Source organism: Balaenoptera ricei, chromosome 14 (assembly GCF_028023285.1).
Source record: "Balaenoptera ricei isolate mBalRic1 chromosome 14, mBalRic1.hap2, whole genome shotgun sequence".
Classification (NCBI taxonomy): domain Eukaryota; kingdom Metazoa; phylum Chordata; class Mammalia; order Artiodactyla; family Balaenopteridae; genus Balaenoptera; species Balaenoptera ricei.
The window spans coordinates 41200059-41225993 of record NC_082652.1 but is presented as its reverse complement, the minus strand read 5'-3'; the positions used below and the strand labels follow the sequence as shown (position 1 = coordinate 41225993).

The 25935-nt window shown below is 38.7% G+C and overlaps 1 protein-coding gene across 2 annotated transcripts in view; it reads left to right on the top strand.

The window, feature by feature from the left end:
* Positions 1-25935, top strand: part of OSBPL1A (oxysterol binding protein like 1A) — a 219869-nt gene that overhangs the window by 31246 nt on the left and 162688 nt on the right. For both annotated transcript variants that reach the window (XM_059895089.1, XM_059895088.1), the window contains 3 exons: positions 8780-8891; positions 14293-14378; positions 15901-16045. In XM_059895089.1, coding sequence (XP_059751072.1) covers positions 8780-8891; positions 14293-14378; positions 15901-16045 — 343 coding nt within the window. The remainder of the gene's footprint in view (positions 1-8779; positions 8892-14292; positions 14379-15900; positions 16046-25935) is intronic.

The window sequence follows — 25935 nt, the reverse complement described above, 5'->3', positions numbered from 1 at the left end:
CGTGTGCCCTGCATGGGCAGGCAGACTCTCAACCACTGCGCCACCAGGGAAGCCCCCTAACCCTAACTTTTGTAAGCAGTGTAGGATTAGGGTCTAGTTTCATTCTTTTATGAGTGAATACCCAATTTCCCCAGCATCACTTATTGAAGAGATTGTCTTTTTTTCATTAAGTATTCGTGACTCCTTTGTCAAAGATCAGTTGACCCTATATGCATGGGTTTATTTCTGGGCTCTTGATTCTGTTCCTTTTGTCTCTGTGTCCGTTTTTATGTGAGTACCATACTGTTTTGATTACCATAGCTGGAAATCAAGTATGGTGCCTCCTGTTTTGTTCTTCTTTCTCAGGATTGCTTTGGCTATTTGGGGTCTTTAGTGGTTCCAAATAAATTTTTGGACTATTTGTTCTACTTCTGTTAAAAAAAAAAAAAAAAAAAGCCATTAGAATCTTGATAGGGATTGCATTAAATCTATAGGTGGTTTTGAGTAGCATGGACATTTTAACAATATTAATTCTTCCAGTCCATGAACACAGGATATATTTTCATTTATTTGTGTCCTCTTCAGTTTCTTTCATAATTCTCTTGTGGTTTTCAGTGTAGAGATGTTTCACTTCCTTGGTTAAATTTATTCCTAAGTATTTTATTGTTTTTGATGGTATTGTAAATGGGATTGTTTTCTTTCTTTTGCAGATAATTTATAGTTAGTGTATAGAAATGCTACTGATTTTTGTGTGTTAATTTTGTATGCTGCAACTTTACTGAATTCATTGAGTAGATCCTACAGCTTTTGGTGGACTTTTTAGGATTTTCTATATATAAAATCATGTCATGTGCAAATAGAGACAATTTTACTTCATTCTCTGCGATTCTGATGCCTTTTGTTTCTTTTTCTTGTCTGATTGCTTTGGTTAGGACTTCCAGTACTATGTTGAATAGGAGTGATGAGAGTAGGCACCCTTGTGATGAGGGAAAGTTTTCAGCCTTCTACTGTTGAATATAATGTTAGCCATTGGCTTGTCATATGGCCTTTATTATGATAAGGTACATTCCTTCTCTACCTAATTTGTTGAGACTTTTTATCCTGAATGTATGTTGAATCTTGTCAAATGCTTTTTCTGTATATGTTGAGATGATTATGTGATTTTTTTCTTTCATTCTATTAATGTTTGGCAGGTCCCATCTTATTCCCACACCTATTCGAGGTGAGCCCATGCTTGCTTTGAAGCAATTTCCTTAGATTTCAGACTAGTTGGTTTCCCTGCCATCTTAATTCTCTGGGTTCAAGAAAAGTATAGTTCTGTAGATTACCTGTTTTTTCCTCTTGTTACTAGAGTGGGAGTGACTTTCTCTTTCTAAATGCTAGGTGGAATCTGAAAGTCCCAATTAATTTTTTTTAATTTATTTATTGATTGATTGATTTTTGGCTGCGTTGGGTCTTCGTTGCTGCACGTGGGCTTTCTCTAGTTGTGGCGAGCAGGGGCTACTCTTCATTATGGTGCTTCTCATTGTGGTGACTTCTCTTGTTGCGGAGCACAGGCTCTAGGCGCGTGGGCTTCAGTAATTGTGGCATGTGGGCTTCAGTAGTTGTGGCTTGCGGGCTCTAGAGCACAGGCTCAGTAGTTGTAGCAAATGGGCTTAGTTGCTACATGGCATGTGGGATCTTCCTGGCCCAGGGTTCGAACCCGTGTCTCCTGCATTGGTAGGCGGATTCTTAACTACTGCGCCACCAGAGAAGCCCAGTCCCAATTAACTTATGAAACAGGCTTTTCTTGTGGTAATTTCGGAGGCATTGCTAGCTCTTAAGTGTTAGTTAAGTTGAACATATGTCTCTGCCTTACATATTTCAGCTACCATTTAGCAGTGTCTTAGGAATCTTTAAGACTTTTTTCTTTGTGAGGTGTTTCTTGAAAAAAAAATTCTGTGTATGTGCCTGTGCATGTGTGTTTCTTTTTTTTAATTAATTTTTATTGAAGTATAGTTTCATTACAATGTTGTGTTAGCTATACATATATCCCCTCTTTTTTGGATTTCCTTCCCATTTAGGTCACCACAGAGTATTGAGTAGAGTTCCCTGTGCTATACAGTATGTTCTCATTAGTTATCTATTTTATACCTAGTATCAATAGTGTATATATGTCAATCCCAATCTCCCAGTTCACCCCATCCCCTCCCCTATCCCCCTTGGTATCCATACATTTCCTTTCCCCCTTGGTATCCATATGTTTGTTCTCTATGTCTGTGTCTCTGTTTCTGCTTTGCAAATAAGATCATCTGTACCATTTTTCTAGATTCCACATATATGCTTTAATACACAATATTTGTTTTTCTCTTTCTGACTTACTTCACTCTGTATGACAGTCTCAAGGTCCACCCATGTGCGTGTGTATTTCATTTTAGATGTCAAGTGATATTATGAGAATTATAATGAAAAACTGATGACCTTTGCTCCACGCCTGCCCACTCTGAGTCACACTTTCCTAGAGGCAACCACGTTATTATTTTCAGCTGTTATTACAGTTTTTTTTAACTTTCATATTTCTAAATAATATACTTATGTCACTGATTTTTGTTTTTTGTTGTGGTTTTTTTTTTTTAATTTTAGATTTTCTATTTCTATTACTTCTGGAAGATAAGCATTTGATTATTTGTTTCTCCCTGCCTTAATCCCCACTAAAACCACTTCACTTTTCTCATTCTCTTAATCTATAGCTAGATTTTGGTTAAATAAATACTGAGTGTACATTATTATGACTGTGCTAGCTTGAGCCACTTAGGGTCCTGTGTTTTTCTTTTTTTTGTACTGTCTGAATATAGTCATATACATCATGAATGACCACTTCTTGGAGATAGCCCTCCTGATTCCCCATGTCCTCTTGCTCTTGAAGAGACCTTGGGGGCAAGGAGACCTTCTCTGAGCAAGATGCTTGTCCTTGTTCTGATTTTTTATAAAATATTATTAAAATGTGTCTACACTTCCTTTTTCACCTTCCTTATTAGCACCTGATTATTTTGATCCTTTGTAGTCTAGGTCCTGACTGTACCTGTTAACTGAATGTTTTCCTAAAGTTCCTCAGTGGTTTACTATTTTTAAGGTTTCTGTTTTCATATTTTCCATAGTTGCACTCCAACAAAGCTGATCTCTCTGGGAAGAGGCACTATACAGTCTGTTTCTACTGCTGCATCTTTGGCTGCTTTTCTGATTCCTATCTGTTTGTGCTTGTTCATTTTTCTTACCTTTCATTGTAGGTGTTCCTCTGTTTGTTTTTTTTTAAACCATTCTTCTCTTTTCTCTTGAAACTGTCCCCCTAAGAAACCCATCCACTCTTAAGGCTTCATTATTTCTCCTGGGGGATTATTTGGAAATCTGTATTTTGACCTCATACTTCTTTCCAGGTGTCCACGTTTTGTGTTTAGCTGCATGTTTGGGCTCCTTACTTGCCACTCAGATATCTGGAATTTCATGTTTCTAAAATGGGACTCCTCTTCCTTCACACAAGCTCCTTATGCAGTATTTGTATTGGTCGTTGAAGGACTTGTCCCTTTAGATCCTCCTTTTTACTGTCTCTGCTTGAGAACATATTCATTGCTTTTTACCTGGACTGCTCTGTCTCTCAGTGGCTTTTTTTTTCTAATCTCTCAATTCCACCATGTCCAGGGATGTCCCAGTCAGTATCCTAATCTCAGCTCTGATTTTTGTCAGCACTTTCTCAGATCCCTTCAGTATTCATTACCTAAGCATTTTCCCTGACAGGTGGAGGGCCTTGTACAATGTAAGGGCTTTAAGTATGTTAAGTGAATAATTAATAAGAATGTGGAGAGTTGGCAGAGAGTTGGCAGAAAGTTCAGAGGAGAACCATATATTCAGTTGATGCAAGGAGAACTTGTGAAGGAAAAGTGGTTGGAGCTGGAATTTTGTGTAAAAGCACCAGGGACTTCTCAGGACTAGATTAGGAATTCTAGATCCTGCAGGATGAAGAGGAAGATGACAACTCCTTTGGTATGTGTACAAACTGTTAAAGGGGGCAGGATGGTCTTTTTTTTTTTTTACATATAATTTTTTATTTATTTTTGGCTGCGTTGGGTCTTCGTTGCTGTGCATGGGCTTTCTCTAGCTGTGCTGAGCAGGGACTACTCTTCGTTGCAGTGCGTGGTCTTCTCATTGAGGTGGCTTCTCTTCTTGTGGATCACAGGCCCTAGAGCATGCAGGCTTCAGTAGTTGTGGCTCGCGGGCTCTAGAGCTCAGGCTCAGTAGCTGTGGCGCACGGGCTTAGTTCCTCCGTGGCATGTGGGACCTTCCCGGACCAGGGCTTGAACCCGTGTCCCCTGCATTGGCAGGCGGATTCTTAACCACTGCGCCACCAGGGAAGTCCTGGCAGGATGGTCTTTAATTTTGGCATAGAGAAGCACAGTTTGGCTTAAAAACGTTTTTTCTAAACATAAGAATAATACTGCAACAGACCTTTGAAGAAAGTTAAAACCTCTTCTACCCACTGAGGTATTAAAAATCAGCGGTGACCTCTCTGGGTGTTTCATTCATGTTTCTCGAGTTAGACATCCAGCCACTGGTCTCTTCAGGTGCCTTCTATTTTCTAATTCTGATTTAATGAATAAAAACTTCTTCTGATGATTTCTCCTGCCTGAGCGCTTGTATTCCTTACCTGGAGTGCTTAACATACAAGTTGCTGGACCCCATCCCCAGCATTTCTGATTCAGTGGGTCTGAGATGGGGCTTGAGAACTTGCGTTTCTGCCAATTTCATGGGTGATGCTGATACTACGTACAGGTCTGGGGACCACACTCTGAGAACTTATGCTCTTAATCTTCTTCACAGGGTGGACAGGTGTTTTTTGTAACTTGCAGTTTGATAGTCATTCCTCTGGAACCTTTAAGAGGTGTCCCTTCCCTTCAGGACAATCTGAACCCCTGAGATTGCATATAGCAACTCTGAAAGTCTGCCCTATTTCCCCCTGTAGCCTGTTGCCACATAATCGAAGCATATCCTCTTTTCTTAAAGGTACCTCTCTACCTCTGTGCATACCATTCCCTCTGCCCATTTTCTGTAGTCCAGCCCTTTGAGGATTTATGTCAATCAGGTTCCACATTAGTTCTTATACCTTCCTGAAACTCAAATCAGGACAATTAATTACTAGAACACTGTACAGTTGCAAAGATGGTATAAAACAACTAGATGAGGTAGGTTGAGAAATAACATTCCTTAACTCAAATGTGCCATGTGGTGCCAAACTTGAATATCTCTACTATCTTTTTATAGGCACTTTATTGAGATCTAGTTTACATACTATACAGATCACCCATGTACAATTCAGTGGTTCAGGTATGTTGACTTGTGCAACCATCAACATAATTTTAGAACATTTGGATCATCCCAGAAAGAAATCTTGTACTCATGAGCTGTCATTCCCTATTACTCCTTCCCCCCAGGCCCTGGCAACCACTAACCTACTGTCTCTATAGATTTACCTGTTCTAGACATTTCATATAAATGGAAGCATATAATACATGGTTTTCTGTGACTGGCTTCTTTTACTTAACATAATGTTTTCAAGGCTCATCCATGATTATAATATATATCAGTACTTCATTCTTTTTTATTGCCAAATAATATTCCATTGTATGGACATACCACATTTTATTTATCCAACTATCAGTTGATGGACATTTAGGTTGTTTCCACTTTTGGGATATTATGAATAATGCTGCTTTGAACACTCATGTGCAAGATTTTTGACCTGGACATATATTTTCATTTCTCTTTGGTACGTACCTAGGAGTGGAATTGCTGCACCACTTGGTATTGCTCTGTTTAGTATTTTGCAGAGCTGCCAAACTGATTACCAAAGCAGCTGTACCATTTTACATTCCCACTAGCATTGCATGAAGGTTTCAGTTTCTCCACATCCTCATCACACTTGTTATTGTCAGTCTTCCTAATTTTAGGCATCCTAAGGGTTGTGAAATGGTATCTCATTTGGTTTTGATTTGCATTTCCGTAATGATTAGTGATGTTGAACATCTGTTCATATGCTTATTGGCCATTTTTCTTTGGAAAAATGTCTGTTGAATCCTTTGCCCATTTATTTAAATTTTTTTTATTTGAAAGACAAACTTGTAGAGTAGTATCAGGTTCACAGCAAGATTGAGGGGAAGATACAGATTTCCCATGTATGCCCTGCCTCCACACATGCATGGTCTCTCCCATTATCAACATGCCCCACCAGAGTGGTTCTTTTTTTTTTTTTTTTTTTTTTTTTTAAATAAAACAAGTGATGAACCTACATTGACACATCATAACCACCCAAAGTCCATAGTTTACTTTAGCATTCACTCTTGTTGTTGTATGTTCTTTGGGTTTGGACAAAATGTTTAATGATATGCGTCTATCATTATAATATCATACAGAATATTTTCACTGCCCTAAAAATCCTGTGTGCTCCACCTGTTCATCCTTCCTCCCACCCAAAACCATGGCAACTACTGATCTTTCTACTTTCTCCATAGTTTTGCCTTTTCCAGAATGTCACATAGTTCCATATGTATGTCACATACATACAGTATGTAGCCTTTTCAGATTCTTTGCCCATTTTTAAAATCAGATAGTTTGGTGGTGGTGGTGGTGTTTTTGAGTTTGGGGAGTTATTTACATATTCTGGATATAAATCCTAGATCAGATACCCGATTTGCAAATATTTTTTCCCACTCTGGATTGCCTTTTCACTCTCTTGATAGTGCTTTGTTGTACAGAGTTTTTAATTTTGATGTAGTCCAGTTTCTTTCTTTTTTTTAACCTATGCTTTTGGTGTCATATTCCAAGAAATGACTGCTAAATCTAATGTCATGAAGCTTTCCTCTTATGTTTTCTTCTAAGATTTTTATTGTTTTAGGTTTTCTATTAGGTCTTTCATCCTAATAGAGTTAATTTTGGTATGTGGTGTAAAGTATACAGGTCCAACTTTATTTGTTTGCATGTGAATATCCAGTTTTCCCAGCACCATTTGTTGAAGAGACTATCCTTTCCCCTTCAAATGGTCTTGGCACCCTTGTTGAAAATCATTTGAACAAATATGTGAGAGTTTATTTCTGGGCTCTCTTTTCTATTCCATTGGTCTATATGTCTATCTTTATGTCATTATTGCACTGTTTTGATTACTTTGATTAGCTTTGAGGTAAGTTTTGAAATCTGGAAGTGTGAGATCTCCAACTTTGTTCTTCTTTTTCATTACTGTTTTGGCTATTTGGGATCTCTAGAGATTCCATGTGAATTTTATGATAGGATTTTCTGTTTCTGGAAAAAACATCATTGGGATTTGTTAGGGATTGCATTGAATCTGTAGATTGCTTTGGGTAGTGTTCACATCTCAACAATATTAAGTCTTCCCATTCATGATCACTAGATGTCTTCCCACTTATTTATATCTTCTTTAATTTCTTTGAGCTATATTTCGTAGTTTTAGTGTAAAAGTCTTTCATCTCCATGGTTAAGTTTATTTTTAAGCATTTTATTCTTTTTGATGCCATTGTAAATGGAATTGTTTTTCTTAATTTCCTTTTCTGATTGCTCATTTTTATCTTTGACTATTTTTCAATTGGGTTGTCTTTTTATTGTTGACTTGTAAAAGTTCTTTATATATTCTGGATACAATTTCCTTATCAGATATGTGCTTTATAAATACTTCCTATCATTCTATGCATTGTTCTACTTTCTTTACTAATATGAACTCTTTACATAAACTATGAAAGCACTTCTTCCAAAATGTTACCTTTAAAATGATAGGAAATGCTAAGATATTTTATAAGAATTTACTTTATTAAAATATTAGACTTCTTAGCAGTTTTTCTATTTGTAAAATGTGGTAGTACATTTTATAGAATAATATTCAGTGAAAAGTATGTTTATAGACACTATAACGTCCTGGAAAATGATGTATTAGGCAAAAGGAGTATAACTTAAGCAATGATGTCATAAATAAAATTATGTTAAAAAAATCTCAAACTTATGCAAGGGAAAAATGATTAGAAAGAAACCCTCCAAAATGTTTGTAGTGCTCATGCAGTGACTAGGACAATGAGTATTTTGTTTTCTTCCTGTCTGTGTTTAGATATGTATTTAAACATTTTTTACTACAAAAATTCCTAAAAGAGCTGTTAGCCACTTAGAGTAAATATGAATGATGTAGCTTATGCTCCATTGTTGAATATTGACTTCAGGAGATCATTTGCTTCATTATAAAGCATCCCTTTGATAGTGTTGTATCCTGTCAGTCTATATCACTTCAGAAAATAATGTCCTATTTATTATAAACATCATAATTAATTTTTTAAAAATCTAAGTCTGTAGAGGAAATTATTTTTTCCAACATTTCTTGGAGGAATAATGTTAAATGAATGTATTATCTGCTCTAATTATCTAATTTAAATTACTAATTTAAATAATGGTTTTGTTAACTCATATTTCGTTTTGACCGCATGAATCAACTTGGTAAAATAACCAGATAATTTACTTTAAAAATCAGTTATAGAAGTTGTCTGTTTAATTGTGGATTGGCAACTGTTTAGGCAGTCATCAGTCATTATTACAATTAGTTGAATTGTAGTAGTCAATTTAAGTGAATACTAAGGAACCACAATAATGCAGACAGAACTGTGAAGTGATATAAAGATTCCTACCTAATTCTTTCTATTGCAGAAGAAACTCAGTAGTAATTAGTAATTTGAAAAAGGGCTATAATATAATGAAGTCTATAATTTCTCTGCTTTTTTAGGAGTTGGTAATGCTTCTTTTAGAATATAATGCTCATACTACTGTTGTTAATGGGAATGGACAGACAGCAAAGGAAGTCACTCATGACAAAGAAATCAGAAACATGCTTGAAGGTAAATATTATGGATCTTAATCTAAACAGCATTTATTTTCGTTATAGACACGGTCCAGAATAGAAGTAGAAATGGCTTCTGAGATGCCAAAATAGATGACACCAAGCCTGTGGTCTAATGATAATGTAATTTGCAAGTCACTGATGAGACATAAAACTATATGAGAGTTTCCACAGAGCTTTTAAATTCTTTATATAAGATTATGGCAAGTTTTAAAAATCAAATCTCCAACAAAATTAAAAGTAGAAATTAGAGACATGAGGGAGTACAGCTGAAAGGCTGCAGAGGCATGATAATGAAGGAATACAGAAGCGCAGGACAGGGAAACTATAAGAGGTGTAGCTACTGGGAGGGAGTCATTTGATATTGGGGAAGATAGCTCTGGCCGGCTCCATTCCCCTGAGGGCTTCATTGTAGTACAGCAGCCAACAGTAACTTCTTCATGGATCAGCTTCATTGTTAGATGAACTTCAAAGATTCAGTTACATTTAAGAAGACATATTAGGGATTTCTCTAAAAATAGTTTAAAACAAAAATACTTTGATGCTTACATTGGGAAGCCTTCATTTGTTAGGATTATCCCCCAAATATCCAGGGCTTTGGCTGTAATTATTTTTTTGGTATTATTTCTATAGTAGAGAAGAGAAGATTACATTTTTTATTAAATTAATTAATTTATTTGGCTGCGTCGGGTCTTCGTTGCGGCACACGGGCTTTTCTCTAGTTGTGGCACGTGGGCTCTAGAGCGCGTGGGCTTAGTTGCCCCGCGGCATGTGGGATCTTAGTTCCCCGACCAGGGATTGAACCTGTGTCCCCTGCATTGGAAGGCAGATTCTTAACCACTGGACCATCAGGGAAGTCCCCGAGAAGAGAAGATTTCTTAATTACTACTTTATGAATAAAGGTATTGAATTAGAGTTGCAGTTTCACACACATCCTTTGTTTCTTTCCTTTGCAATTCAGAGAAGGGCAAGATAATTTTGTACTTCAAGGGTGTTGATTTATTTGTTATTAGTATTTTTATCTATGTACGAAGCAAGGTCTTGCTTTTTATTACTTTCCAGTTGGCCTTGAAACCTAAAATCTCCCTTGTTTCTTTAGTTACAAGATAATGTCTGCTTGTCAGACACCTTTAGATCAATGTCTCTACTCGCTCTTGCATTTAAAATGAACCCTCTCATTTTCAATAAACAAATCAACACAAAACATCTTCTATAAGGCTCAGCATTATGTGATTTTGAGGAGATTGATCATATTATATGTGATCCCTGCCCTTTAATAAATTATCATCTAATTGGGAGGATTAGGTACTGTCTTTGATCCTGTTCTATTATTTTATTTGTAATAAGATGAGAACCCAGAACTGACGTTCTCCCGACAGACTGGGATGTTGGGTTCACCTGACAAGTTGACATTTAATGGGGCTGGCTGTAAAGACGTGCTCTAAGTGCCCACCCGCACAGCCGGCAAAACCCAACTGTGCTAAGGATAAGGGCTTAGTTGACTTGATGGGCACTATGATTTATCAGCTACAGTATGGTCCTAGCTGGGGTAATAGAAGTAGAAATTGAGAGATTTTGCTCTGATGAGATCACCTTAGCCAGGTGTGATATCATCTGTGGATAGTGCATTAAATGGATCAGGCTGCAGGGAGTACATCCACAACCCACCAAGACCACAGGTAGACCAGAAACCCAATCGTAGGGTAATGCACGTAGAGACAGGAAATGTTTCACCCCAGAAAGACAGACATCAGTAGACACAACGGAATCATGTTTGAGTATCTCAAGAACTGTTATATTGGAAGAGAGGTATTCTTTTTTTTTTTTTTTAAATATATTTATTTATTTATTTTGGCTGCATTGGGTTTTCATTGCTGCGCGAGGGCTTTCTCTAGTTGCAGCGAGCGGGGGCTACTCTTTGTTGCAGTGCACGGGCTTCTCATTGCAGTGGCTTCTCTTGTTGCGGAGCATGGGCTCTAGGCGCACAGACTTCAGTAGTTGTGGCACACGGGCTCAGCAGTTGTGGCTCATGGGCTCTAGAGCGCAGGCTCAGTAGTTGTGGCGCACAGGCTTAGTTGCTCTGCAGCATGTGGGATCTTCCCGGACCAGGGCTCGAACCTGTGTCCCCTGTATCGGCAGGTGGATTCTTAACCACTGTGCCACCAGGGAAGTCCCGGAAGAGAGGTATTCTTATTTGAGGCCGACCAGGGCCAGTTGACGATCCACTTGATGGCATGCCAGGGAGTTTATCTTTGGGTCCAGTGTATTATAATAATGGCCTGGGTTGCCTTGAAAGGTGTAGTGAGTTTCCCATGATTAGAAGTGTTTGGGAGAGGGTAGATTACTACTTGTCAGGCACTAGAGAGGACTAGTGTACCTTCTTCTACGTATTGTTTGACTTTTTTTTATTTTGAGAAATATCCAACCTATGGGAAAGTTTCAAGAATAGTACAACAAACACTTGTATATCTGCACTTAGTCACCAGTCATTAACATTTTGCCACATCTGGTTTACCTTTTTATATATTATTTAATTTTATTTATTTACTTTTAATTTTTTTTTTTGCTGCGCTATTAGGGAATAATTTGCAGACATAATGATACTTTAGCCCTAAGTACTTCAGTATGTATCTCCTAAGAACAAGGATATTTCCTTATATAATCACAATATAATGATCAATTTCATGAGATTTAACATCATTATCGTAATATCACTTTTGTAGAATGCCCCTCAGTTTGGGCTTTTCTTGTCTCATATAATTAGATGCAGGATATACATTTTGCCATAGGTTGTATTTGGCATAGGATAAGGTTTTATGCTTTATACCAGTGCATATTAGGAGGTACATGGTGTCATTCTGTTCCATTACTGGTGAAATTATCTCTGATCACTACGTGGTCCACTGTTAAGCTACCTTCCCCCTTTTGTAATTAATAAATAATCCTTGGGGAGAGAAACTGAGACCATGTCAATATCCTGAAATCAGGATAAAATCACTTTAAATCAGTGATTTTAGCATTCGTTGATAATTCTTGCCTGAATCACTCTTTACTATAGAGATTGCAAAAGGGTGATTTTCTGTTGTTAATGAAGTACATTTGGTAGGTTCTCACCTGCATTTGAAGTGTACTGCTATTTAACCTACGCTGGGCGTGTATGTAAGTGTCTTGTCAGGATGGAGTTAGGCTTCATGATCTCTGTGATCCCTACTAACTCTGGATTCTGACTGAAAAGAAAGACAAAGAGTTAGTTTATAGTCGTATCAAATTTAAAATTTATAGGACAGGGACTTCCCTGGTGGTCCAGTGGATAAGACTCTGCACTCTCAATGCAGGGGGCCCAGATTTGATCCCAGGTCAGGGAACTAGATCCCACATGCATGCTGCAACTAAGAGTTCGCATGCCTCAGCGAAGATCCTGAGTGCCGCAACTAAGACCCAGGGCAGCCAAAATAAATAGATAGATCGATAGATAGGTAGATAGATAGATAGATGGATGCAGCCAAAATAAATAAATAAATAGATAGATAGATAAGTATTTAAAAAAAAAATAAAAATAAAATTTATAGGACAAATTATTTTGGGGATGGAGTATTTGCTTTAAAAAACATTTATTAAGGTATAAAATATATGGATAAAAGTACACATTATTAATGCACAGCTTGCTGTTTTCACAAGGGGAACACATCCATGTAAACAGCACCCGTGTCAAGGAACAGAACATTACGGGCACTCTAGAAGCCTTGAGTCCGCAAATTGGAATATTTGTTTTTATTGGCTGGGTCAGCAGTCTTCTTTCAGTGTCCAGAAGGAACACAGGACAGGAACACAAGCAGGGTTTTCAACTCCAAATCCAGTTTTCCTTCATTTATGAGCCTAGACAATCTAGAGAGAAACATTTACCACCCTTCCTTAAAGTCTAGAACGAACATTATTAAACATTGTTTGATTATTCAGTGAATACTTACTGGCTAAATATGCATTGTGCCAGATACTGTCATAAATGCCTAGGATACACAGAAGAGTAAGAACAGGTACCTGACTTCAAGAATGACTGCAGGGATAAATTACAGCTCCAGGTAATACATGCAGTAGTACAGGTGTGTAGGGAAGGGTGGGGACGTGACTCTTCTCCAAAGCTCACGGTCCAGTGGCCTTAGAGGAAAGACTGAAGAGCGTGAATCCCAGCAAAAGAAAGCAGTGTTGGGAGCATGTGTGGAGGCGTGGCAGCCTTCCTCCAGAGTGGAGAGGGAGGGAGCGGGTGTGGAAATAAAAATGTGAGAAAAGAAGATGATGGTATATTAGTAGTGTTAGTCCGTTCTTAAGACAAAGTTAAACTGGTTCCAGCTATTCCTGTATTCAAGCTATGTGTTTCCTGTAGTTGAAATGCAAGGGCATGCGTAGTGTCTCGAACAACTGTTAGCGCATAGTAATTACTAACTACTAATAAATGTTCATTATTTCTCGGGGAGACCTAGGAAACCTTTTGTAGTTCCTCCCTTGCAGCCTTTGCACAGGACATTGTACACATATTTTAAGGGGGATTATTATTAAGCCTTTCTATGAAATTGTTTCTTTTCTGTAAACCAAAACAGCAGAACTCAAACAGCAGAAATGAGACCTTATTACATATTCTAGTCCCTTAAATCAGACTGCTCTCGTTCCCTGCAAGTATGAGCAGCACAGAGTAATGGTAAAAGCATGGACTCTGGAACCCACCTGCCGAAGTTCAAGTCCCAGCTCCTCCACATCCTGGCTGTGTGGCTTAGGTTAAGTTCCTTAACCTCTTGCTGCCTCAGTTTCTTCATCTATAAAATTGTGAAAATAGTAACACTTCAAAGAGTAGTTATGAGGATTTAATGAGTTAATATTGTTTAAGTGTTTTGAAAGATATTTGGCATGTAGTAAGTGCTAGAGTATTTGTTAAAGAAATAAAATATTCTTATGTAGAAGTATGTAAGTATATATAAACCTAAATATATTTATATGGTTTGTATGTCTTCCTACCAACACTATTTCTTATTACTTTTTGCATTCTAAGGTTCTGGAAGGTATGAGCGCCTCTCCCCACTTATCTACCTTTCCAAGGCACATATGTAATAGTATTTCAGCATGCAAAAGTAATTCATAATTACTTGTGTTGGGTGTTGTAGTGAGTAATGTACTTAAGGACCTCTGAATTGAAAACAGAAATTCATCTGAACCTGAGGGAAGTTGATCTCTGTAGTCTGAAATAAAGGCAGTGAGAATAACAGTAAAGTCTAACAGCATTTGAATTACAATTCAAAACATTGTGACTTTTCTTATCATGATCACTTTATTCTCTGTATATCTTTGTGATAAATTTGCTAATAGGATCCAGACTAGAAGTAGAATAATATGTACTTTTCCTTTTGCAGCTGTAGAAAGGACTCAACAAAGAAAGCTTGAAGAATTACTTTTAGCAGCAGCAAGAGAAGGCAGAACAGCAGAACTTACAGCTCTGGTAAAAACAAAAACAAATGTATTATTTCTTTACTCTGCAGGAAATTTTTTTTTTCCAGAAAGTGTGAAGTTTATTAAGATATTTTTAAAAAAAGATGGAACAGTAAACAGCTACTGAATTTGGGATAGTTCCTTATTTACAAGTTTTACTGCAGGAGGCGCATTTAAATCAGCATTTCACATAATCAAAGGAGTACAGTTTTTCCCTAGAAATATCAGTATTTCACTCTCCAGGTAAAAGATTATTGAAAACATTAAGTGACTGCCCCAGTTAGAAACAGATAAGTGAATACCTTCAAGATATATAAAAAAGGGTAACTGCTACTTAAACATGAATTTTCACAAAATTATTCTGGTGCCTAATTCAGACAATTTGCTTAGAAAAGCTGAGGAAATTGTTTACTTAACGTTGAGTTCATAATGTAGTCAAATTGTGGGACCAGAATACTCGAGATCATAATAATAGAACAAAAGTCTTTAAATATCTGAAAACACAGCATGGTAATAGTTTAAGCAGGATATATTTTAAATGATTACGTTTTTCTCTGAATTTCTGATTTACCATCCCACTTCTGCTTGAAAACCTAATGGTTAAGAATTTAGTTTTTCATGGTAAACACTTAATATAAGGATAGTTTTTTTTTTCTTCATGATTAATCCAATTTAAAATTGGCATATAATATATAGGATCCTATAAAGGAGTACCTTTCTCAAATTTTGATGCGCAATTATTTCTGAAAGGTATGCTATACTTCTAGAAAATAACATACAAACAAGGGACAATATTTTTGAAATATTTATATCATGTTAGAACAGACTGAAAACTTACCCATTTCATTTTTTTCTTCTTAGGAGACCTACTTTCCAGTTTCCATTTCCTGAAAATAGTCTCATTAAACACAAAACTCTGAATGTGGTCTAAATTCAAGACTGAAGCACGGCCATTTGCCTTAAAGTTACTTCAGCTCGTTTGAAAAGGCCTCTCTGGTTTCCAAGTGTAGTGCCTAAAACATATTTTAAACTTTGTGAAATGGAGACTCCTTTAAAAAGAACTTTTTAAAGGAGTCAGCTGGGAACAACAAATTCAGTAGACCTTTAACATTTACACGTTTAACATTTATGGTTTTAACGCTTCTGAATGACTGCCTGTGGTAGACCAGTTTGTAATTTTGCTGTCACAAGTGTGAATTGCAAGCCTGGTAGGGGCAAAAGAATCTTAGTGGCACCCCAGTGTCCAGGGGTGAGTGGGGTGGCCCTGGTGTAGTGTGTGGCGTCTGTTGACAGGGGAGCGTGGGACCTGAGACTCCGCGGCAGCTTGAGGACGGCATGGGGAGTGACGTGGGTTGGCTGATGTTGTGAGCAAGAAGCCGCTGACATTTGAGATGCTAAAGAGCCCCGCTGCTCGTCCGGCTCTGGAGCGTGAGGGTCCCCCTGAATTTTCAGTTATGCTGTACCGTCATGGGTTTCATGGAAGAAAGTCTGTCTTTGGTATGTAATCTGCATTGTATTTCTTCAACTGTTAGCTCAACAGGCCGAATCCTCCTGCTGTTAACTGTTCGGATCAGTTAGGAAATACACCCTTGCACTGTGCCGCTTACCGGGCTCATAAACAATGTGCCTTAAAGCTTCTAAAAAGTGGAGCAGACCCTAATCTGAAGAACAAAAATGGTAAGCATGTTGGTGAAAGCCACTGTTGGTCATTTGGAAGCTGTAAAAAAAATGAAGTGTTTTGTTTTAGTACCCAGCCTTTGTTAAACTGTGCAGTCCCTGTTTAATTTTGAAGTCAAGGCGTTTACACAAAAGAAAAAATTTATTAATTTACTTCTCAGTTAAGACCTAAATGTTTAATAATGCCTATTTCATATGAGGCACTAATGATGCCTAAGATCTGATTTCCACCCTCAAGGGAAAGAAAAGTACAGTTGATTCTTGTTATTTGTGGTAGTTATGTCCTGTAACATTGCTGTGACCTCTGAATTAGTGGATACTGAACCATTGCTTGTAAGGGAAATACAGAGTTAAGTTCCTGTGAGCCTTTGGTTACAGCATTTTCATCCACTGATCAACACGTAGCCTTGTCTTATGCGTGCTTCTGTTTAAAAACACCTTATTCGGTGTACATTACTGACTTATTAACACCGAGCTCACTGCCGAGAGCATTGTAACTCATGCCTGAACTAAGCCCGTGTAGCACATACTCTGTTCAGAAGGCACATCATAGGCTTCTTGCACTTAGGAGCACTAGACAGCACTTCAGCCCTGTGCTTGGGGGCCAGTTTCAACAGCGAAATCACCAGAAACAAAAAGCGAAAAATGTGGCACTAGGTAGACTGGGATGAGGACGCTTGTTCACAGTACAAGAGCTGAGACAAGAAGGCAGAGCATCAGCTTCTCCACTTCAGGGAACATGTGCATCAGAAGACTCAAGTTGTTTACTGATCTGGATGTGTCTGTGAATGACCAAAAAATTGCCATGAGCATTGACTTTGAGATTAAAGTACATTTTAACAATTGGCGAGTTTGCAGATGTGGAGTTCACAAATAATGAGGATAGACTGTACATGCACGAAGCATCAAAGACAGAATTGGATAACCATAGAGAAGCTGCAAAAGGTGGATTGGGGAATCAGTGGAGGAGCAGCTCATTAGGGCTTTTCTGCATCCCTTTTTAGGATGCTTCCCTCTGCTGACCATCGGCCTGGATTAGGACTTGTCTGTGGTCCCATAGGACCCTGTGTTTACCTCTTCATAGCTTCAGTTATTCTCCGTGGCAGTTGTTGACTTATGTAGCTGTCTCCCGTGAGACTGAGCTCCTAAGGGGAGGGCTAACATTTTACTGTCTAGTTTACCCAGCACCTAGAGTAATGTGTAGCATTTGATGCCTTCTACAAGTTGCATGTTTGTTGAAGGTTTGGGGTGATTAGAAATAGCTTCCTGAAGGAATACATCTTTTATACAGACCCTGGAGTCCTAGTAAGATAAAAAAAAATTCATCTCTAAATACTTCAGTTTGTATCTCTAACAAAAGACCCCCCAGTATTTTTTTTTCCTTTTAAATAAAACAATACTATTATTATCTAGTAAGATATTGGTAAGCTGAATTTTGGGAAAGGGTGTTGTAGGCAGAGGGAAGATTATGAGCAAAGGTAGTAAGGTGAAAAATGTAAGTCAAGTTGAGGTGACATCTCCAGTTTGACACATCCAGGGGTATGAAGGGGAGCAATACTGGGGAATCCTGTAACTGCAGATTAGCTTCTGTCGTGGCGAGCCTCAAAATGCCAGACTATTTTGCCCCTTAATTTCAAGGTCAGGGAGGCTCTGAGCAGTGGAGGGATGAGGTGCTTTAAAAAGATTAATATGGTTACAGTATCTAGGATGGGTTGTGACAGGCCCAAGACTGTAGGGAGGGATCAGTAGGGCCATTGAGATGGTCTTAGGTGAGAGGTAATTAGGACCTGAACTTTGGTAACATCAATGGGTGTAGAAAGGAGAAAGAAAGTTTACTATGGAACTCACGCTTCTTCCTCTCTTCTTTTGACTTGGCCCTTACGCCCTAGACTGGCACTGTTCTATAGAGATACAGTGGGACCCACATATTAAAAGTAAACAGAAACATGAAATTAATTTTAAGAATGTATTTTATTTAAAGCACTATATCCAAAATACGATGGCAACATGTAATTGGTGAAAAAAAAAATTATCCATGGCGTTGTACATTCCTTTTTTGGTACCAAGTCTTTGAAATCTGGTGTGTGTTTTACACTTGACAGCACATCTCAGCCTGAACTAGATGCATTTCAGGTACTGAACAGCCACATGTGGTTAATGTCCACTGTGTTGGACGTGCGGCCCTAGACGTACTGAGCTGTTTGAGGCTCTCTAGTTAACCGTGCTGTCTTCACCCTGCTTATGCTCTCTCTGCCAGGAATGCCCTTTTCCTTCTTGTCCATCTGGTAAACTCTACTCTCACCTTAAGAATTAGCTCAAACTCTGCTTCCCCAGAGAGGCTTTCCCTGTATCCCTGAGGTAGACATAGGTTCTTCCTGGAATCAGTTAGAAGAGAAATTGGGGGATGCAGAAGGGGAAGCACTCAGGAGACACGAGGGAAATGCCAGTTCCATGGAAGCCAAAGGAAGAGAGTAAATGCAGAGCTAAAGGGGTAGGATGTTATTGGTGTTACGAGCATCTTAGACTGAAGAAGATAAACACTGAGCAGAGGCTGTGGAATTCAGTGACACAGTGCCCAGTGGTCCTTTCTGAAAGAGCAGTTTTCACTGGGTAGTTGAGTGAAGGCTAGGTTAGGGGCTAAGGACTGAGTAGGAAATGAGGAAGCTGAGGCAGCATTACTTACCTGCTTCTTTGCAATATGTAAGAACAGAGGATGGTTCCATGGCCAAGTGGAAGATTTTTTAGGCACGGGGAATTTAAGTATGTTTGAAGTTAAGGAGGACCAAGGCAGTAGAAAAAGAGCTTGATTTCATTGTGACAGTTAGAAATGTAATTTTTTAAAAGGTAATGTTTTGGGGAATAGCAAAAAAAAGTAGGAACATATTTGAGAAACGATTTTTAGTTTTTTTAATGGAGGCAATTATAAACACAGCTGAAGGATGTAAAAGAAGACCTAAAAAATGGAGAACCCCCATGTTTTTGGTGGAGAAAGACCTCAACATTGAAAACCTAACAGTTCTCCTCAAATTAATTTATATTTCAAAGCAGTCCCAGCCAGAACCCTCAAAAGGTTTTCATAGAACTTGACTAGCTGATTCTAAATTTATACAGAAAAGTCGAGGGCAGAGAATTTTAAAGGGGGAGAGAAGCAGTGAGGGCTTGCCCTTGCTGGATAAAAGGACCAATTATGAATCTCTGGTAAGTAAAGTATTCATTTCTTCAACAAATATTTGAGTGCTTATGTGCCAGATACTACTCCAGGGACTAGGGACCTAGAACAGTGAAGGAAAAAAAATACAGGCAAGTTCCTGCTTTCATGGAGCCTACATCCCAATAAGGTAAGGCCAATAAAATGCAAATAGAAAAGCAGGTATTTAATATGTCAGATGTGATAAGTGCTCTGAGGGGGGAAAAGGCAGGGAAATGGGATCTGGAGTGTATTGCATGTATGGAGGGCTCCTCCTTTGTATGGGGTGTCAGGAAAAGCTTCTCTGTTAGGATGGCAATTAAAACTTGAAGTGAGGGGGCAAGCCATGTCAATATCTGGGAGACGAGCTTGGCTCTAGGCAGAGGAAACAGGTGAGAGTGTGCGTGATGTGTCAGGAAAAGCAAGGAGGCCAGGATGTCCAGAGCAGAGTGAGAGAAGGAGAGTGGTCGGAGGAGGGGGTTAGAGAGGCAGTGGGAACTGGATCATGAAAGGCCTTTCAGGTTATTGTAAGGATTTTGGCTTTTACTCTGAGAGATGGGAAGATGCAGGATGCAGGTTTAGAATGGAGCAGTGATGCGATCTGACTTACGTTATGAAAAATGATCCCTCTGGTTGCCGTGAGGAGACTAGACCCTAGGAGGGCAGGGAGGATAGCTGTTGAGAGGCTGTTGGGATAATCAGGGGGTGAGAGGTAATATTGGCTTGGATCAGGATAGTGGCAATAAAAGTGGTAGTAAGTGGCTGGATTTTTTTTTTTTTTACATATTTTGAAGGTAGAGTGGTTAGGATTTTCTGCTGGCTTGGATGTGAGGTATGAAAGAAAGGAGTCAAGGATGACTTTCCACTGTTTGAACTGAGGACCTGAAAGAATGGAATTTCCAATTCGTGAGAAGGAGAAGACTGCAGGAGGGACAGGTTAGCAGTTGCTGAGAATTAGGGGCTTGGTTTTTAAGACATTAAGAATTTGAAATACTATTATACAATCCAAATGATAGAGTTGGAAGTAGAAGTTTGAGTTTAGGGGAGAGGTCTGGGTGGAGATACAAATTTGGGAATCATTAGTATATACTGTAGAGTTATTTAAAGTCATGGAATGTATAAAATCACTTAGCAGGATCTTGAATTGGTATTGGTTCAGGGTGGGTGAACAGACAGTTTAGAAATTAAAACATGTACACATGGGAACTTAGTAGATGACAAAAGTGGCGTGATAGGTGGATGAGGAAAGAATCTAGTAATTAGCTGTCCATATAGTAATAGGTAATTTTAGATACCCATTTCATAGTGGATACTAAATTCCAGGTAGTTTAAAGACCTATATGTGCAGTACAAACTTCAAACATCAGGAGAGGCTTCTACTTTTGGCCATTATGGCCACAGGGACCTGATTCACCTCCCTTTCTCCACACCTGTTAACATTGTATTGGAAGACCTAGCCAGTGCAGTAAAGCAAGAAAAAGAAATAGAAGACATTCAGACTGAAAAAGAATTCTTATTCTTCTGATCATCCAGGTAAAAAAATTCTAAGAAATTTACAACAACCTGGTAGAACTAATTAGTGAGCTAATTCAATATACAAAAATCAATTATATTTCTATATACTAGTCAGAAGTAGAAAATGAAAAAGCATATTATTTATAATGGCATTAAAATTTCATGAAATACTTGGGAATAAACTTGATAAAAGTTGTGTAAGACTTGTACACATTGAACACTGGTGAGAGAAATTTAAGAATATCTGTATGGGGAAGGGTACTATTTTCAGGGATCAGAAGACTTGACATTGTTAAGTTGTCAGTTTTCTCCAAGTAGATCTAGCAATTCAGTGCAATCCCAGTCAAAGTTCCAGCAGGCCTTGTTGTAGAAAATGACAAATTGATTATAAATTTTATTTGGAAATGGAAAAGACCTAGTATACCCAAAACAACTTTGGAAAAGAACAAAGTTGGAGGACTTAGGCTACCTTGTAGTTACAGTCAGGGTTCTCTAGAGAAACAGAACCAATCATATATATATATATATATAGAGAGAGAGAGAGAGAGAGAGAGGAGAGCCTGACCAATTAAGGGCTAGAGACGAGGAGACCAAGACCAAGAAGGCCGGGTGGTATAATTCAGTCTGAATCCAAAGGCCTGAGCCCTGGGGAGAGGGGCAGCCAGAGGCCAGAGAACCAGGAGATCCAATGTTCGAGGGCAGAAAGAGATGGATTTCCCAGCTCAAGAAGAGGGAGAATTTGTCCTTTCTCTGCCTTTTTGTTCTATTCAGGCCCTCAGTGGATTGGATGATGCTACCCATGTTGGTGAGGTCAGATCTTTACTCAGTCTACTGATTCAAATGCTAATCTCACCCAGAAACACCCTCACAGACACACCCAGAAATGTTTTACTGTTATTTACTATCTAGGTATTCCTTAGCCTAGTCACTGTGGTAAGGATAGATATATAGGTCTATGGAACAGGAGAGAGTCCAGAAATATATAAATATATTTACACACAGTTGATTTTTGTCAAAGGTGTCAAGGCAATCAGTGAGGAAAGGATAAAATTGTCAACAGATGACACTGAAAAAGTTGGATTGCTATATTCAAAACAAGGAACATGTGTAAAAATTAGATCTAGATGGGTCACAGAAATGAACATAAGAGTTAAAACCATAAAACTCTAGAAGAAAATACAGGAGAAAATCTTAGTTACCTTGGGTTTTGCAAAGATTTCTTAAATATGACACAAAGCATGAGTGATAAAATATTGATAAATTGGACTTTGTCAAAATTAGAAAGTTTTTCTCTTCAATAAGCACTGTTATGAAAATGCAAGCTATTTTATGGGAGGAAATATTGGCAAAACATGTACAAGAGCGCACCTGTATCTAGGATATATACAGAACCCTTATAACTCTAAAAGGAAGATAAACAACCCAATTCTAAAAAGGTTCAGGCACTTCTTCAAAGACATACAGATGGCAAAAAACACATGACTAAAGGCTCTACATGGAGATATAAAACCTAAATTAAAATTCCTTTACATGAAAAAAATGCATTCACATAAATGCAGGGAGTATGTACTATGATGTTTATTTCAGCTCTATTTAAAATAGTAAAAAAGAATCATGATTACCTTTGAAAGTTAGTAGCAGCTTACAGAATGATTTAACATTGAGGGGTAAACTTCTAAAAGTAATGGAAGGTGGGTACAGATATCTGGAACGTTAAACATTCCTGTTGAAGACATTATAGTGTTCTTGATAAAAGTCAAGATGGTGCTTTCTGAAAAAGTGTAATTTTTAAAATCATAAGAGTAATAGTATCTGCATTTTAGGAAGTTTTAAAAATACAGAAAAAAACATAAATTACTCTGGTACTTTGGCATATTATATACCCTTTGAATCTATTTTCATACCTATTTTAGAGCATTTTTTAAAATTGCAAAACAAATGCTTTTTTTTTTTTTATGGCCAAAATGAGGGAAACGAAGGCACCAAAAAAGTACAATCACCTATACCCAAACATCCAAAGATTTAGTTTTTAGTTGTTGTTCTGTTGTAGACTAGATTTTTTTTTAAGTTTTAAATAATAGATACCAACTCAAGAGTGTGAGCAGGGACTTCCCTGGTGGTCCAGCGGTAAAGAATCCGCCTTACAATGGAGGGGACTCGGGTTCGATCCCTGGTCAGGGAACTAAGATCCCACGTGCCGCGGGGCAACTAAGCCCACGTGCCACAACTACTGAGCTCACGCGCCTCAACTAGAGAGCCCGCGTGCTGCAAACTACAGAGCCCACGCACCCTGGAGCCTGTGCACCACAACTAGAGAAGAGAAGACCTGCGTGCCACAACTAGAGAGAAGCCCACGCGTCACAATGAAAGATCCCGCGTGCCTCAATAAAGATCCGTGTGCCGTACAAACATGGCTGCTAGGGCCTTCCCCTGGGGGGTGTGAAAAGGGCAGAGGTTGCTCAGAGAATGGTGGAGGGGTGTGGGCCGGCAAACACCTAAGAAAGTATCTACCATTCCTTTTAGTTTATGGCTTGTAAATAGCGTCGACATATTAAAATCCTGCTCTATATTAAACGTCAACAGTTTTCCATATCGTTCCAGGAAGCATAGTCTTCATGGCTCACCTTCTGCATAGTATTTCATGTAGATGTAATATAATCCGCTCCACACCCACAAACCTTCAGTGATAAGGACAATAATAATTTCTATATTTTTTTATGACTGAATTTTCCTAGTCTTTTGAAACAAGGATGTTTTAAATTTTTTTTTATATAAATTTATTTATTTTATTTTGGCTGCGTTGGGTCTTCCTTGTTGCGCATGGGCTTTCTCTAGTTGTGGCGAACGGGGGCTGCTCTTCGTTGTGGTGCGCGGGCTTCTCATTGCGGTGGCTTCTCTTGTTGCGGAGCACGGGCTCTAGGTGCACGAGCTTCAGTAGTTGTGGCACGTGGGCTCAGTAGTTGTGGCGCCCGGGCCTAGTTGCTCTATGGCATGTGGGATCTTCCCGGACCAGAGATCGAACCCGTGTCCCCTGCATTGGCAGGCGGATTCCTAACCACTGCACCACCAGGGAAGCCCTGTTTTAAATTTTTAGTCAAACTTGTTGATCCTCTTCTTTGATTTCTTCTAACACTTCTAAGCTTAGGTAGAGCTTTGGTAAATACTTGATTCTGTTCTCTCCTAGTGTATCTGTTTCACATTCATTCAGCAAATACTGAGCCTCTGGCTGTGTGCCAGGAACTGTCGCAGGTACTGGCGACCCAACAGCGAACAAAATCTGACTGTCCCCATACTTGTGTTCTGGTGGGAGGAGATAGACAAAGCATAAATACACATACAGTGTTGGACAGTGAGGTGAGGAAAAATAAAATAGGCTAAAGGGGATAGAGGGCGATTCAGTGCGGGGGGAGGCTTTTGTTTTGGGAAGGGTGGAAGGGAAGGGAAGGCCGCTCTGAAGTGACTGAGCAAAGAGCCACACTGAGGAAGGGAGTGAGCTGTGGTGAAGGATTCTGGCAGAAGAGCGGTGAAAGCAGAGGGCAAGCAAGTGTAAAGGCTCCGGGGTGGGAGGGCACTTGGCATATTTGAAGAAGGAGGCTGCCGGGTTGCCTAGAGCGGGCTCCTCAGGGACACGGGTAGCGTCATAAGGCAGCCAGAGGCCCAGCCCTGTTGGTCGGTGTCGAGGGTTTTGAGCAGGAAAGGTGACGTGAGAGTGTACGTTAGGATGGGAGACTCTCAAATTGCTAATCACTTATCCTTGCACCCTTTATCAAGCAGCCTTTCCTTTTCCTTTGTTTTGTTATGCCTTTCTCATACTCTTGAAGAATTTACTTTTTTTGTGTGTTTTCTGTGCTCTTTTATTGCCTCAGCTGTCCCTTCACCAGCGGTGCACTTTTTTTTTTTTTTTTAACATCTTTATTGGAGTATAACAGCTTTACAATGGTGTGTTAGTTTCTGCTTTATAACAAAGTGAATCAGTTATACATATGTTCCCAAATCTCTTCCCTCTTGCATCTCCCTCCCTCCCACCCTCCCTATCCCACCCTTCTAGGTGGTCACAAAGCACTGAGCTGATCTCCCTGTGCTATGCGGCTGCTTCCCACTAGCTAAGTGTCCATCAGCAGATGAATGGATAAAGAAGATGTGGCACATATATACAATGGAATATTACTCAGCCATAAAAAAGCAGTGCACTTTTAATGGTTGCTTTTGTAAGGCTTTAATAGCTGATGACGTTTCCTCTTACTATTCTTTTTTGAGTATTTTCCTTGACAGTCTTAACTATTTGTTTTTCCAAATGGCATTTAAAATAATTTTTTTAGGTTCTTAGTAAAAATGCTGTTGACATCTAATTGAGATTGTGTTCTATGTAAATTATTTGAGGAGTGTTGACATTTTTATTTCGTTTTCCCATTAAGGGACAAATCTGTATCAGGCAAAAATTTAAATATAGGATCCTTCCCGTTTTTTACTTTATTTTGTCGTGGTCGATAAGAGATGTAGTGTGATTTTGAAACAACTGGTTATGGTGCCTATCCCGGTAAGGGGGCTATTTCATTCAGTTCTAAAAGCATTTTATTAAATTCTCACTGTGTGCCAGGCACTGTGGGCATTGAATCCAGCAACGAGGGCTCTGTGTAGGACTTCAGCTAGTTGGCAGGAGTTCAGAATTTATTTTTGGTGTTAGGACAGAATTCTGTGAAAGAAATCACATTGTCTTTCTCCTTTCTGCCTAAAAGTGCCCTGCAGATAGAGTAGAAATAACGAGTTGGCAGACCTTTTCATAAGACATCCTCCTGTTTGCTAGCTAGAAAACCTAAAGTGATTATCAGTTGCTCAGTTAACATTTTAAGAAGTTTTTTCCCCACTGAAAGAGTAATATATGACCAGTTCAAGTTTTACCTGTCAGCAGTCTGATAAATCTACCTCTAAAGTAAATCTCAAAGCCACACAGTTTTCTCCATACCTACTAGTGTCTTCATTTTTCTGCTAACTCTCTAGTTCAAGCCACCAGTATCTTTCTTGTTTTTTTAAATTAATTTTTATTGGAGTAGAGTTGATTTACAATGTTTTAGTTTCAGGTGTACAGCAAAGTGAATCAGTTATACATATATCCACTCTTCTTTAGATTTTTTCCCCATATAGGTCATTACAGAGTATCGAGTAGAGCTCCCTGTGCTATACAGTAGGT